Source organism: Crassostrea angulata, chromosome 10, assembly GCF_025612915.1.
Source record: "Crassostrea angulata isolate pt1a10 chromosome 10, ASM2561291v2, whole genome shotgun sequence".
NCBI classification, from domain to species: Eukaryota; Metazoa; Mollusca; class Bivalvia; order Ostreida; family Ostreidae; genus Magallana; species Magallana angulata.
Genome location: NC_069120.1, coordinates 51,203,145 through 51,216,556, shown reverse-complemented (window position 1 = coordinate 51,216,556; position 13,412 = coordinate 51,203,145). Strand labels below are relative to the sequence as shown.

The following is a 13,412-nucleotide window of genomic DNA, read 5'->3' as shown; positions in this document are numbered from 1 at the left end:
CAATGATGGGAACTATCGCTGACTTGAACCTACAGAAGACCGTGTTCAATGGCTCTCAACCATCCAGCATTTAACGATGCACCGATTAAGATTTCACACATGACATCTTACTTGCAATCATTGTTCTGAGATAACAGGATCATATTCTGAGTCTTGTTAATATCATTATCTGTGGACAAATCAATCTGTTTACCACCCCCTCCTTCCCCTTTCTTAACAAAAAAAAATCACAAAAAATTTGAAACAAGATATGCAGTAGCAATTACTACTTTACAGTGATTAACCAATAAAATGTAGCTGTATTACAATCAATATGACCTTGAACCTGATGGGCATTGACCTTTGACCATATCTTTTAGATCTGTTATGTGTAGCTCATAGGCTTGAAATAGAAGGTTCTGATTAGGACAGAAAAAACAGATAACCATTTAACAAAAAGATCCTTAATCATAGGGAAGAAATGCAAGACAAAAACTCCACCAATATATGATTATAAACAAATTATTTCTAACACATTGCACACACTTCTGCTAACCAAACTCTGCTGGTAGCTGAACTCTTGTATTCATGGGTGAAAGCAAAAACTGTTTCTTGGCAAAGATTTGATGCACTCTACCATTATACAGTACCAGAGAGCTAGCAGCAATAGTTTCGGGTATAAAACCCCCTGAATGTGATGTCTTTATGACTGTTTACTTCATACAAAACAAGAATCAATGTGTTGTTGATCTTTTACCTTTCTATAACTCTATCACATTTTTATGCATCCCTGTTTCATCAACCCTTCAAAAATGCTGATTCTTAGGTTAAGCCTTCTAATTAGTGTAACATGTTCCGCTAATTTACCAATTACCTAACAAGAAACCTGACTAATCAGTTTGATAACCCTATGGCTTCTTATGGTTTTTTAAAAAAAATATATGAACAGCCAGATCCATGTAAAAACTGATATCACTTCCTGGGCCTGGAGTTGTACATCAAACATTTTATATAGGTCACTCCGACACCTACCTACACAAACTATTTTTTCCCGACTTCTTTGATAAGAATTTCCTGCATTTTATCAAGAAAAATAGATATCTACAACGTTATAACAAGCAAGGCTTCACAATGTCAAGAGGATCTAAGCTGCCTGAAAAACTGGGCATATTTTCTTCATCAATTGGTTCCCCTATAGCTAACAGGTGGCTGGCAGTACCAGTCAAATCGTTTACGGCAGAGTCTTTAGCTCTCTATTGAATTAACAAATTACTCTCACTACCTCCTGTTCTCATATATACACATGGAAATAATACTGAACAATTGCAGACATCCATACATAACAACCTCTTTACATTAATGAAAATGGATTTCTGGATAAATGATAGGCCCCAGATTTATGATTATAAGTAATTTTCTTATCTCCTCCACATCTCCTGTAAGCAGTAGCTACTGCAAATTTTCATTTGTGAAAACAATCATTTCTCAGATCTCAGATTAATAAGTTGACTTGTACATCACTTCTCTTACATGTAATACACATCATTATGGAATACATTAAAACAAACCAGAAATACATCTTGAAGGCTGGCATTGAATTGTGTTCTGAAATTCTAGCTGTCACATTAATCTTTATACAACTTTTAAAAATATTCACAAAATATGAGCAACTGTACAATTTCAATTTCTGTCCTTGAAAGTCAAGATGTAGAGATAAAGTAAATAACTTTGGTAACTCTGTTTCATACATGGGGAAAAATAGGATAGGGCCTTCTTAATATGATCGAGATTAATGAGAGGTTTACGAGTGAGGCCAGTATGGGTCAGTTCAGGATAAAGGTTCCCAAGAGGTCAGTTAAAAAATTGTTTAATAAGATTTTGAAGTAAAAATAAAGCATCAGTTCAGCTGTCAAGCTTAAGCAAACTAGCCTACACGGACTTGTACAAATACTTCTTTGTGATTCCCAGAATTCCCAGTGGTTTACGCCAGCGTAAGGAAACAACTTCCACCAAATTTTGGGATCTGTACATACTCCGTTTTTGCTAACCTTTTTGTCTTGTTTAAAAGTTTTTTCAAGTGCCTGAGGAATTTATTTGTACAAGATTTGCGATGATTCATACGAGACTGGAACAAATTCAACAGTTATTTTAGGAAAGTTGGCTGCCCTTCCAATTAATAACTCTCTGAGCAAAAATTAAAATTCCGACCAAAATTTTCTTGAATAGGTATTTTTCCTCAATTTTACAAGACTTATTCATCACTGCCTTTCAAAAATGTACCACAAAGCAAATGCTATAAAGGAAGCACCTTTTGAAAATATTAAACATGAAAATCTGGGCTTACTTTCTAAGCTTTGGTAAATAATATCCTCCTTGGAAATGAAGTGCTTCAAATGTAAAACCTTCCACAAGTTGTCAACAAGGAACATAAAAACAAGGAGACCTTAGGTTGATTCGAAGGTTGCTGAAGAAGGACTTGAACCAAAGAAAGGGCACCAGTTTACTTGGTGCTGATCAGAAGCCTGTATTCAGTTTCTAACCCCTCCGTTTCTGCCCTCTCTGGGGTTGACATCGTTTAATGGGGATAAACCACTGAAGCTCTTTACAAATAATCTTAGTGACATGGTCTGTTTTCCCAAAATATTTGTGGTTGAACGGTCCCCAATTTGATGGTCTCGGGTTAAAACATGGGTGTGTTCTTGTCAGCACAGATTGACAGAGAAGTTTTTGCTGTCTTTAATCTGGGAAGATAAGAATCTTGCAGTGAAATTACAATAATGACACTTTGTGAGGAAATACCTATGTACTTAACATCTATGAGTGCCGATGCTCATCATGCGTAGGAGCATTTGATAACTGATATTTAAACCCCGATTGCCAATTAAAAATCAACCTGAGAGGGCAATTATGCTTTTAAAATTGTAGATGTCACAGACCTTCTGTCTTCGTCTCAAGAATTTGAAATAAAGATCCAAAAAGTATTTCTTTTTAACACAGAGGTAATAATTTTTATTTTCAAATATTAGAAAATGTCTATCAGTGTTGTCAATCTCATCCTAAACGACTCCCTGACTATCAATGCATCCAAAAGGTTTAGTGTATGAAGTTCTAGTACTTAATTTGGAGTAAAAGCATAACATTACTGAGGTAAATAATCAAACACAGGAAAATTGGAAGGCAATAAACATAGAAGGAATCTCTGAAATAAAATTGGGCAGGGATTCCTTTTGAACTAAGACCCAGAGAAATGACAATTGATCTTTTATCTGAATCTAGAACAGGAGGACATTCAACTTGCGACAAATTTGACAAATAAAACAGTACAAGCACGGCATCACAATGACTTATTGAACACTTTCCATAGCTCGGTCTTTGACACTGTATGACATCACTATCAAATAGTCAATTTTTCATTCTGTGAAACTCCAGTAAAATACCAGTATAGACACATTTTTCCTGCAGTAAAACATTGGATATTTTGTATTTTGCTTAGATCTTATATAGATTTATTTAGTCAATATGGTCTGTCTTATTATTTAGATACGACATTGGTACCAAAGTTAAGAACAGCATTAAACTATATTATACTGTACTATCCTGTATCATATACTGTACTAAACAATACAGTACTTTTCTATTGGATACTGTACTTTACTGAGGTGGTTGCTCGGTTTGTTCTATACTATCAGAAATTGTAACCTTGTATATTCAGTTTGAACTGTACATTTTTACTAAATTTGATTGGTTGATTACCTGTAACTGACGACTAACATGTCTAATAGAATATTTCACGCAAGGCGGGACAACCACCTTATTGAGATTTTTTGTGACCAGTTCATTGGACATAATGTTTCAAACAATTCAACCAATATGTAAGTTGTAAAATAAGCAGTGAAATAAGCTGTAAAATAAGCTATAACATAAGCAGTAGTATAAGCTGTAACTTACCTTTCAGTAGATGCTTGAGATCTTTGGCTGCTCTGGAGGTAGTGTAGGAGTTGACGATGTCTAGGGCAGTCTGGTCGTAAGAATTCGCCTTGTTCACATCAATGCCACACTAGGAAAAAGATTCAGCAAACATTATTTACAGTAACCTTTTTAAATACTACCATGGTAAAAAACTTTCATACCAAAAATCTTTTAAATTTTTTTGAAAGTATAATGATCAATATTATAACAGAAGAATTCAAAAAATGTGATCATGATGTGAACATTGTGGTATTAACAATAGAAATTAAAGAATGAAATAAAAATATACAAGCATTCAGATCTAAAAATTAACAGCGAATCAAAGCTTTTCACTGGAGCTGAAATTTCCCTTTTCTTAATGTCAGAATTATTCAACCCACAAGCAATAAAATATGAAAAAATCATTTGCCGATCAAATATTATGCAATGCCTTTGACATCAAATTATGATTCAAATGTTTGTTATGCTCTACGGAAAGAAAAAAATAAAAACTGAAGATTTCTCCATTATCTATTCCATTGAATCTGCAGGGTGGAGTGTAGCTTATTGCGTTAAATTTCATAGAGACAAACACATTACATCGCGACTAGCAGGCATTATCTGCTCTGTGAAAAAAGGATGAACCTCTATCATTTCTACTTTCCTCCCATTTTTATGACTTCACACAATACAACAGGGAACATAAACTTAAACATCCTAATCTGTTCATGGATTATTAGATGCATTAATGTAGACTCTGTGTCATTTTCAGGTGCTTTGCCATCCACACAAAAACACTGGTCTGTGAAACCTGTTTCTAGCTTTAGATATATATACCTCACTGGTCTAAAAAAAAATGAATAAATGACCAGAGAGCTACAGTGCCACTTATTGAAAACAGTGTGACACTGTAAGTCTCAGGTCATCCATCCAAATTTTATCAGACCAGGCAGCTACAGATCTGCAGTTAACAGGTTTCTAATGCAGAAAAAACAAAAACTAACGTAAAGGGTGGTATGGATTACAACACATAGTATATCACATTGAATGCTTACTTGTACCTCTGTCTGGTCAAGATGAAATAAGAAAAATTAACCTATTATTTCTTAATGAAAAAGAGCATTCATAATAATGAAAACAGGTAAGAAACTATTAAAAATTTTCAACATGAAATACCTGGTGCATCTTTCATGATATCCAGCTCACTAAGTGAAAAACACAATTTTCCTTCTTTTTTTTTAACCCACAAAAAATAAGTTAGCCAAATTCCATTTCAATTATCCAAAGTAATTGCAATAGATGAAAGGTTCCTTGAATTCTTCACCAATCTCCTCAGATAACCAACTTGACATAAAATAGGCAAACTTGGACCCTTACTTACATTCTGTAGAGCATGTATATTTCCAATGGTCAGACCCCGTACATTGCTTTCACTCTTACACCGCTTGATTCTTGGGCGAGGTGATTTGGGATAATTCATCATAATGCCTCCTCCCAGAAAACAAATGGCCAGTTAACAATTTAGATCTACCACACAGTACGAATATATTAATATGCTGAAAACTGGGCACATTATCAACTGATCATAACTGGGCAAGAGAGAGAGAAAGAGGGGAGAGAGTTTCTTGGCCATTTGCCTCCAACACTAATACCTTGTCACAGCAACAAAGAGATTCCCCTGACATACCGTCATCACTGTCACATGTGATTGTGCCCCCATCTACCTGGGTATCCAAATTTAGGGTCAGGTTAGGCTACTTGACTCTACTTTTTCCTTGCAACCACTTGCTACACACAATTAACTATAGTTCTTTGTAGAATACATTAATAGAGTATTAATTTGCTTGGTAGTTTTTATCCATTCATTACAATACAGAGATGACCTAAACACCTCTAAGCAGTTTATAAATGCATTATTCTGAAAGATGCTTATCTAAGATGCTTATTTTCGTTCTTATAAAATTTGCAGATCAAACAATTTGAAAGAGGAATAGAGACAAGAGTTTAAATTCTAATGTAAAGAAATGTGATGGAAAGTAAAAAGTTTATCATTACCTCAGCTCAGATTCATCCAAATACCAGGTTCTTTTAACCAGTATCATTAATATGAAATGTGTAGAAGAAGGGAGATCTGTTTATGATGTAGAATTTATCACCCATCATAGCGCTGTAATACAAACAATCTGCCCATCTCCTGGGTTCCCTGCCTACTGAGCTAGCCCTCTGATTGGACAAAAATCAATACCTATCAAAGAAATCAATAACCAGCAGCCCCATAAAACACATCCCGGACTTATCTACCCCCATCAGGAAATATACAGAGGAATTCTCAGATAGATCCTGATTTCTAAAGAGTCTGAAGAGCAGCAGAACTTTGTATGCATGATAAAGGTAGATATAAAACTCTTGAAGAAACATCAAGGCAGTCAGATCTTGCACATACATATCTACACTATATAAAAGAGCTATTTTTCCTTTGAGGTGGACAAGTAAAGATAGCAATCTTGACAGTGGTCAGGTCAAAGGTCAAACAATACTGACATCCTTATCACACGGAACTGTACCCCTGATTAAATGTCTACAAGACATCAAATCCAAAAATATACAGAGTACAGAAAGATACCTATTGATATCAACCGTCATCCAATGGCAATTCTGTATGATCAACATCTTCTTTTTGATGTTGCTTCATAAGTAGCCACTACTCATTACTGATCAAGTGGTGCTACTTCTCTTATACTTTCATCCAGACTTTGACAATTTTGCAAAATATGAATTCCAAAATAATGAACCTCTGGCTACAGGGAGGAGTATGAAACCAAAGGTTGAATGGCTACCTTCAGAATGAGCGATTAAGGGATTTTTATGGGTGTGTTTGTGTATTGAACCTATTATCTGTTTCTTATGAAGACATAGTGATGACCTCCAACTGTTTTAACCATTACTTCATTGATACTCCGACATGTTCACCAACAGAAATAAGATTCCCTTTGCTTATCTTTTTCATGGCCATTTCAGAAACAACACCACTGTTTGTTTTGATGCAAGTAATCAGAAGTATTTTAAAAATTGAGTTATTTATCAGAGAAATACGTCAAAGAATGATTCAATAACATTACAGTTATTCCCCTTTCTTGGATAACGGTCCATTATTACCTACCTTGATTTAGTATGAAATGGAAACAGCATCAAAGGAATCGCAAACATGCAAAGTCAATTACAGCAACTTTGCCTGTAAAAGATATCCTACAAGGCCTTTCCAAAGACATACCCTTTTCTGGAGAAATAGTCAATTTGAAATGGTATATGATGAATATGAACCATTTAACCCCAATGCATAGCAAAATTAAAGACAATTCATTAATGGGATCCTTTACAAAGAAATCTGAGTTAACTTTCTTTGCACCTGATTAACTCCCTTAGCACCTAAGTTAAATCCCTTAGCTAGCAAATTCACTTTTGAACCACTATTCTTCCCATGCCCATATCTAGAGAGGGGTCATGGGGGTCAGGATTCCCCTACCCCCTTGAAAATTCAAATTTCTTATATTCACATAGTAAAATTATCAACAATATGCCTCAGACCCGGCCGGCCTCCCTGGATAAATTTTTTTGATCCATGCATGCTTCATAAAACAGGACTGCATAGTCTACTTACATCAAGAAGAAGGCGGACAACCTCAATTTTCCCACACAGTGCGGCCTCATGGAGAGAGGTTCCTTTCAGGGTACTGCGATTGATGTTGACTCCTGCTTGTAGCAACAGTCTGCAATGTAATGAAGGAGGTTACAGACACAAACAAATATTTATTTCATATAAAGCAAAATAATTTACTTATAAGTGTCCTTCTATATCAGTGAGTGTAGCATTCAATATTAAGGTGATTGGAAATTAACCGTTCTGGTATTCTTTATATTTTACAGTTTTTTATGGTTCATTTGAAACCTTTTAAAACATTTCTGTCCAGTAACACTTTGCATTAAGCTGTTTGCTTTCACAAGGTTAATCTTGATGTTTCATCACTTGTATCAGCAAAATATCTCTTTCTTCAACAAAAATTTACATGATCTGCACAGTGTCTTAAGAAGCTAGCAAGTTTATCAAAGGAATGAAAGCTTAAAACTTTTAAAACATGAGGGACATTTGTTTCCCGAGTTGCACGATACCATTCTTATTTGTGTCTGTTTTATGCGTAGATGTTTTATCAGTAATTTTCAAACATTCACATCAACAGTATTTTACCCCTATTTCTTGATCATTTTTAAAAGTTGTGCACTTAACCAAGCCATAGAGTACAGGTATTTATACTTTATCTGTTCATAAAAACTGATTCATAAAAATCCAAAAGCATTTTTAACATGCATAACTTGAACTAAAGCATATCTCTCTTTTATACTCAACGCTAAAACTCATACACTACATTCCAAAAAACAAACTCACACTCAAAATTCATACATGAACATTACAGATGAAATTCTGAGAACAAATATGAACCGGTATTTGGAGAAGAGAGTAAAAGTTCAAACATAAAGAGTTTGTATATGTACGGTAACTATATGACTTCTTGGCCTGATGAATGGTCAATTACCGGATGATTTAAATAAGTCAATTTTTTTCGCTGAGATGTACTGGCGTCATGAACAAAGCTACATAAATTAATAACAATCAAAAGGCATTTCTTAATGCTTTGGCTTAATGCATGAACCATACATCTACCGGTACACATATTTGATGTATGATGATTTACCGGATGATTTCAATATGTCCGTTTTTAGCAGCGAGGTGAAGGGGCGTCGTACTGTTCTCGTCCATCATGTCCTCTGGACTGTCCATCAGCAACGGAGCACACAGGTTGCTCCTCAGCAACAAGTCAACAACCTATGTAACAGATAATTAAATGCTGTATATGATTTTTTATCTGCATGCAAATGCAATTAACATGTTGTGTGGCAGTTTTTACAATCTTTGATATTAATTTGTTCCTGTTTCCATGACAATACTACATAAATGATTTTTATTATTCCAGAAATTAGAAAATTGGGCCAAAATGTGGAACTCCATGTAGTGTGCAGATTGCTGAGTTTACTTAAGAGGTGTAGAAAGGGGGACAACTTTCATTCAGTGACAATGACTTGTTTATTTGTAAAGCAGACACTGTGACAGTGTAAGCACAGACTGCCCTTACCCTGTATCGACCAAATTCACAGGCCAGGTCCATTGGAGTTTTCCTGTCCTTGTTCTGTAGGGTGGGGGACGAGTTATGGAGCAGTAAGAGGTTGACCTGAAACAGACAAGATCACAGGAGTTATCTCTCTTTCCATTGTTTTATTTGCTGCAACACTTCCTTGGGACTGTGTAGGAGAGCAAGATGTCAATGCCATTTTTTAGTGTGCAGTTTCTTTGATCTGCATTATCAAAGACTTTTTTTCACCTGTGATGTGCACTAATGGGTTTAAGGCTAACTAGCAAAGTAAATGAAAGTTAAGAGAGCCCTGGTGATGGTTGCACCGAGAGCGAGACTCGGAGTGACACCTGATAATCACAGAGTTATTATCTGTCTGTTTCTTTCTCTTAATCACGGCAACAAAAGGCCATCGTTTGTGGGGAGGAGCGTCAGATTACACACCTGGTTATTGTCTCCGCATACCTGTGCTCGCTCAGGTACACAAACTGGGTCAACAGTCTCTAACTTACCTAAATCGTTAGAATAATAATTTTTATTCTGTAACAAAACAAAAACATTGACAGGGTTTTTTATGCTGATTTAGCACCGACTAAACTCGCATTGTGTGGGTGCCTAGTACAGTTTAGAATACGGTTGAATAGACGACGAGTAATAATGGGTGGCAAGTCTACCAATGTTAAACATGATCCTCTGGTACAGGGAGAAATGTTGCAATGTTTCTCGACTGCATTTAACAACAATTTTACAATTGAATTGTTTTAGCATATCAATTCAATGTTTAAGTATCTTGCTTTTATTTTTTACAAGCACTGAGGACACACACTTTGCTGATTTTTATAATTATAATCTTCTCAGTTGGAATGATTTAGTAATGTTTTGATTTCTTGGTTATCTCTGACACAATCTGCTGTAGGGAGGAGAACAAAGGTGGAGTCTGTATGGGGTCTGGTCTCCACTCCCCCAGCCAGCTCTAACAATGCCAGAAGACGCGGGCCTAAATTTAGTGTCTCTACACTCGGAGTGTCATGATGACATAATAGGTCTTTCCTGTATTACCACAAAGTCGCTCCACCGGCTGGCACCCACACACAGGAAAAGAGCAGAAACAAGCAAAAAGGCTGTCGTGCAAGTTCATTCCATGGCAGGAAAATTGATTGAGGGCACCTTAGCCTTGCTACCAATCTTTAATACAAAATTTGATATCCTATCATAAAGTATGGGAAAAAGAAAGGTTTCACATAAAAAATTTAGAATTTTGTCTGCAGATTAATGGGGTATTTTTCTGCTTTCATTAACTAAAACAACATAATACTCATGAAGAAGAAATAACGCTTTGTGAATTTTAATTTTATGTTTTGGTGTGACCCAGTGTCATAAATAAATTGTTGACAATATGGCCCTTATGTCAAAAGTATAATATTATGTAAAAAAATACCCCAATTTATTGCAAGACTCACTGTATAAAAAACACCTTCACAAAATTTGTAGTATATTTAAGTGACAAAATAATGCAAAATCCTGTTATTTCTAAATATTTCAAGCAGTAGTACATACAATTTCTCTCCAAAAGGTAATATTTACATGTCCTATGTATATATAAAAGGTCTAGAACAGCTGTAAATAGACCTAGAGCTTATCGAGTATCGAAGTAACAAAAGACTGATTGAAATATCTTTTAAAAGAATGACATAGGGTCACATAGGAAAACCGGGACCAAGAATTTTCCCTTTCTGTGGATCTGTGTGTATCGAGGACTCGAGACGTTTGTATCATCATTTTTGTGATCCTATTGAAATCCCATGCATTGAAAACTTGAAGGGTGTATCGCCATGTGAAAAGTTTTTGTTGGCAATGTCTAACACAGACACTAAGAATTGTTAAGCTTCAAAGCAAATACATTTCCATTTCTGTTATGACTTGTAAATATGACTTATGTTGCGAGGGTCACTCCACACTCAGACTGCTCAGTTTGATGTTCTTTCAGATACCTCCCCAATCCAAGTCACAGAATAGCACTATATCAATCATTTCCTTATCTTTTGCCGCTATTTTAAATTGATTCTCCAAATGGATTTGAGAAAGATTAAATTCTTGTTGTACTTTACAGGTTTGAATGGTACGTCTTTCAATTTAATAACCAGAAATAGCTTTTAATAATTTACACCCACTCCCCTTTTTCTCTCACGTGGTATATGTGAAAGCCCTATGAACAAATATTTATTATGGGCTGCCTTTCTTGGACCTACTTTAATACCATACATTAACAATGGCCATGAATGACCCAAACTTACTGAACAGTGATCTTAATCTATCTTTTTCATTCACTAAATGATATTACACAAAGTATCTGAAAGAATTCCAATTACTGTGGAATCATTAGATTTCGTGGCGGCTCAATTTTCGTGGAATTCGTGGGTACCTCTCACCCACGAATTTACATCCTCAACGATTTAATAAATTTGGGGTTTAAAGTCACAACTGCCTTTATAGGTGTAATAGAATACACGAAATTACGTTCCCACGAACCTGGAAAATATAAGTCATCCACGAAAAATGACCCCCACGAATTTTAATGATTCCACAGTATATATCATGTAAATAATCATTCAATAAAAAATAATCAAAATCTTTTCTTAACATATTTATAACATGCCAACGTAATAGGCAGGTTGACCTCAGATTATAATTCTTGTGTGCAACAAATCAAAACTTAACAACGTTCGTCCTCTGCATGTATGCAATTTTGTTTTCCTTTCCTTTTGTTATTACCCCTGACCTTTCTAACAGTGCACACAAAGTTCAATAACTGCCAGGGATTAAAGTGCAAAGTATTTATAATCAATCATTTTGTACATGAAGGACACAGCTAGATTCTCTTATAACACACCACTTGAAATAAAAAAATCTGTCTGACTGTCCATCCCCCCTCCCTCTCTGTTTTTCCTTGTCTGTTTGTCTGTCTGTTTGTCTGTGTCTGTCTGTCTGTCTCTCTCTCTGTCTCTCTCTCTCTCCCTCCCTTCCTACTTACCACATCAAAGTGTCCATGCTGACAGGCGAGGTGTAGGGGGGTATTCCCGTCCTGGGAGACCTCGTTGACTGGGGACTTCCACTGTAGCAGGGTGTGAACCGGGTCAGACATGCCCTGCCAGGCGGCGTAGTGAAGCGCCAGCATCCCTACAGACAGTAAGCATTGTATATATATCATATATTCCTTTAGAGAGTCTATGTATATAAAAGTCATAGTACAGTAAAACACACTTATTGTATTGTGCCAGGCGGCGTAGGGCAGGACCAGCATCCCTACATAGAGGAGTCATGGTGCTGTATGTTGTATATATGACATCAAACAGGAAAATATGGTCATGTACTTGGGACTAAATATCTTGATTTGCTGTATAAACACATATCATTATATCTGATATATGTTTTCACTTCTAATGACCAGGCTGAATGACACTGACTTCACTAACAGTGAGAATTCATTTTAAGTGTTCTTGCAGTAACGTCTTTAACTGTATATATATATATAAATATATCCAACTGACTGTGGGGGACTGGGCAACCTACTGAGATCTTGTTGAGTTTCATAGTGTTACTTGTCAAAACGCTATAACATTTGTCTTTGTATTCTATTGAACTTGAATACCTATGGTGAAAAACAGCTACTGTTAAATAAAATGTGTATTGTTTGTCATTTATTTATATATGTGTATGAATATAAAAGATCTAACTGAAAGTCTCAATGATATGAATATATATTCTGAAATGCTATAAATTAGATCTATACATAGGCTATATCAAGTATTGAAAAATCAATTAACACTAAATATTGTTTCATACATTAACAATAATTGTTTTCATTGTTATAAATTCCAGTGTCAAACAAATAGCCTGTAGTACCGTATATGGCAGAGTTTTTGTCTGATAATTTTCTCTACAAGACCTGAATTGACTGGTCACGTAAGGACAAAATACCTGGCATTAATCAGGACTAGTAGCTGGCTAATCCCAGCAGGTAATCTGTTAATACACACACTTAATCTTTGTTTTACCAGGTTTATACTCAATACGTGTACTGGCTGTCCACTACGCTGAGTGGTATCTACAACACGGGGGATCACGGACACACCTCTAGACCTGGCTCCTGCCAATACTTCACAGAACGACCACACTAAAGCTGATAGGAATTCTAAGTGGGCTTAGCGTGTCACCGGACAATAGCAAGTGACATTACCAAAAAAAAATCTGCTTCAATCAAGTGTTTACTTGGATAAATATTTTGATTGCCAAAATCTCAAT

At 35.6% G+C, this 13,412-nt stretch overlaps 1 protein-coding gene across 3 annotated transcripts in view; it reads right to left on the bottom strand.

Annotated features, from left to right (window-relative positions):
• LOC128164628 (caskin-2-like) overlaps positions 1-13,412 on the bottom strand; it is a 55,038-nt gene that overhangs the window by 30,851 nt on the left and 10,775 nt on the right. The window contains exons 4-8 of one of the 3 annotated variants that reach the window (XM_052828569.1): positions 12,142-12,287; positions 9,114-9,209; positions 8,676-8,806; positions 7,586-7,694; positions 3,928-4,036 (exon numbers count right to left, since the gene is read on the bottom strand). In XM_052828569.1, the coding sequence (XP_052684529.1) occupies positions 3,928-4,036; positions 7,586-7,694; positions 8,676-8,806; positions 9,114-9,209; positions 12,142-12,287 (591 nt within the window). Of the gene's footprint in view, positions 1-2,323; positions 2,810-3,927; positions 4,037-5,308; positions 5,891-7,585; positions 7,695-8,675; positions 8,807-9,113; positions 9,210-12,141; positions 12,288-13,412 lie in introns of those variants that run through there. The other 2 variants (XM_052828570.1, XM_052828571.1) reach the window with 2 other exon arrangements.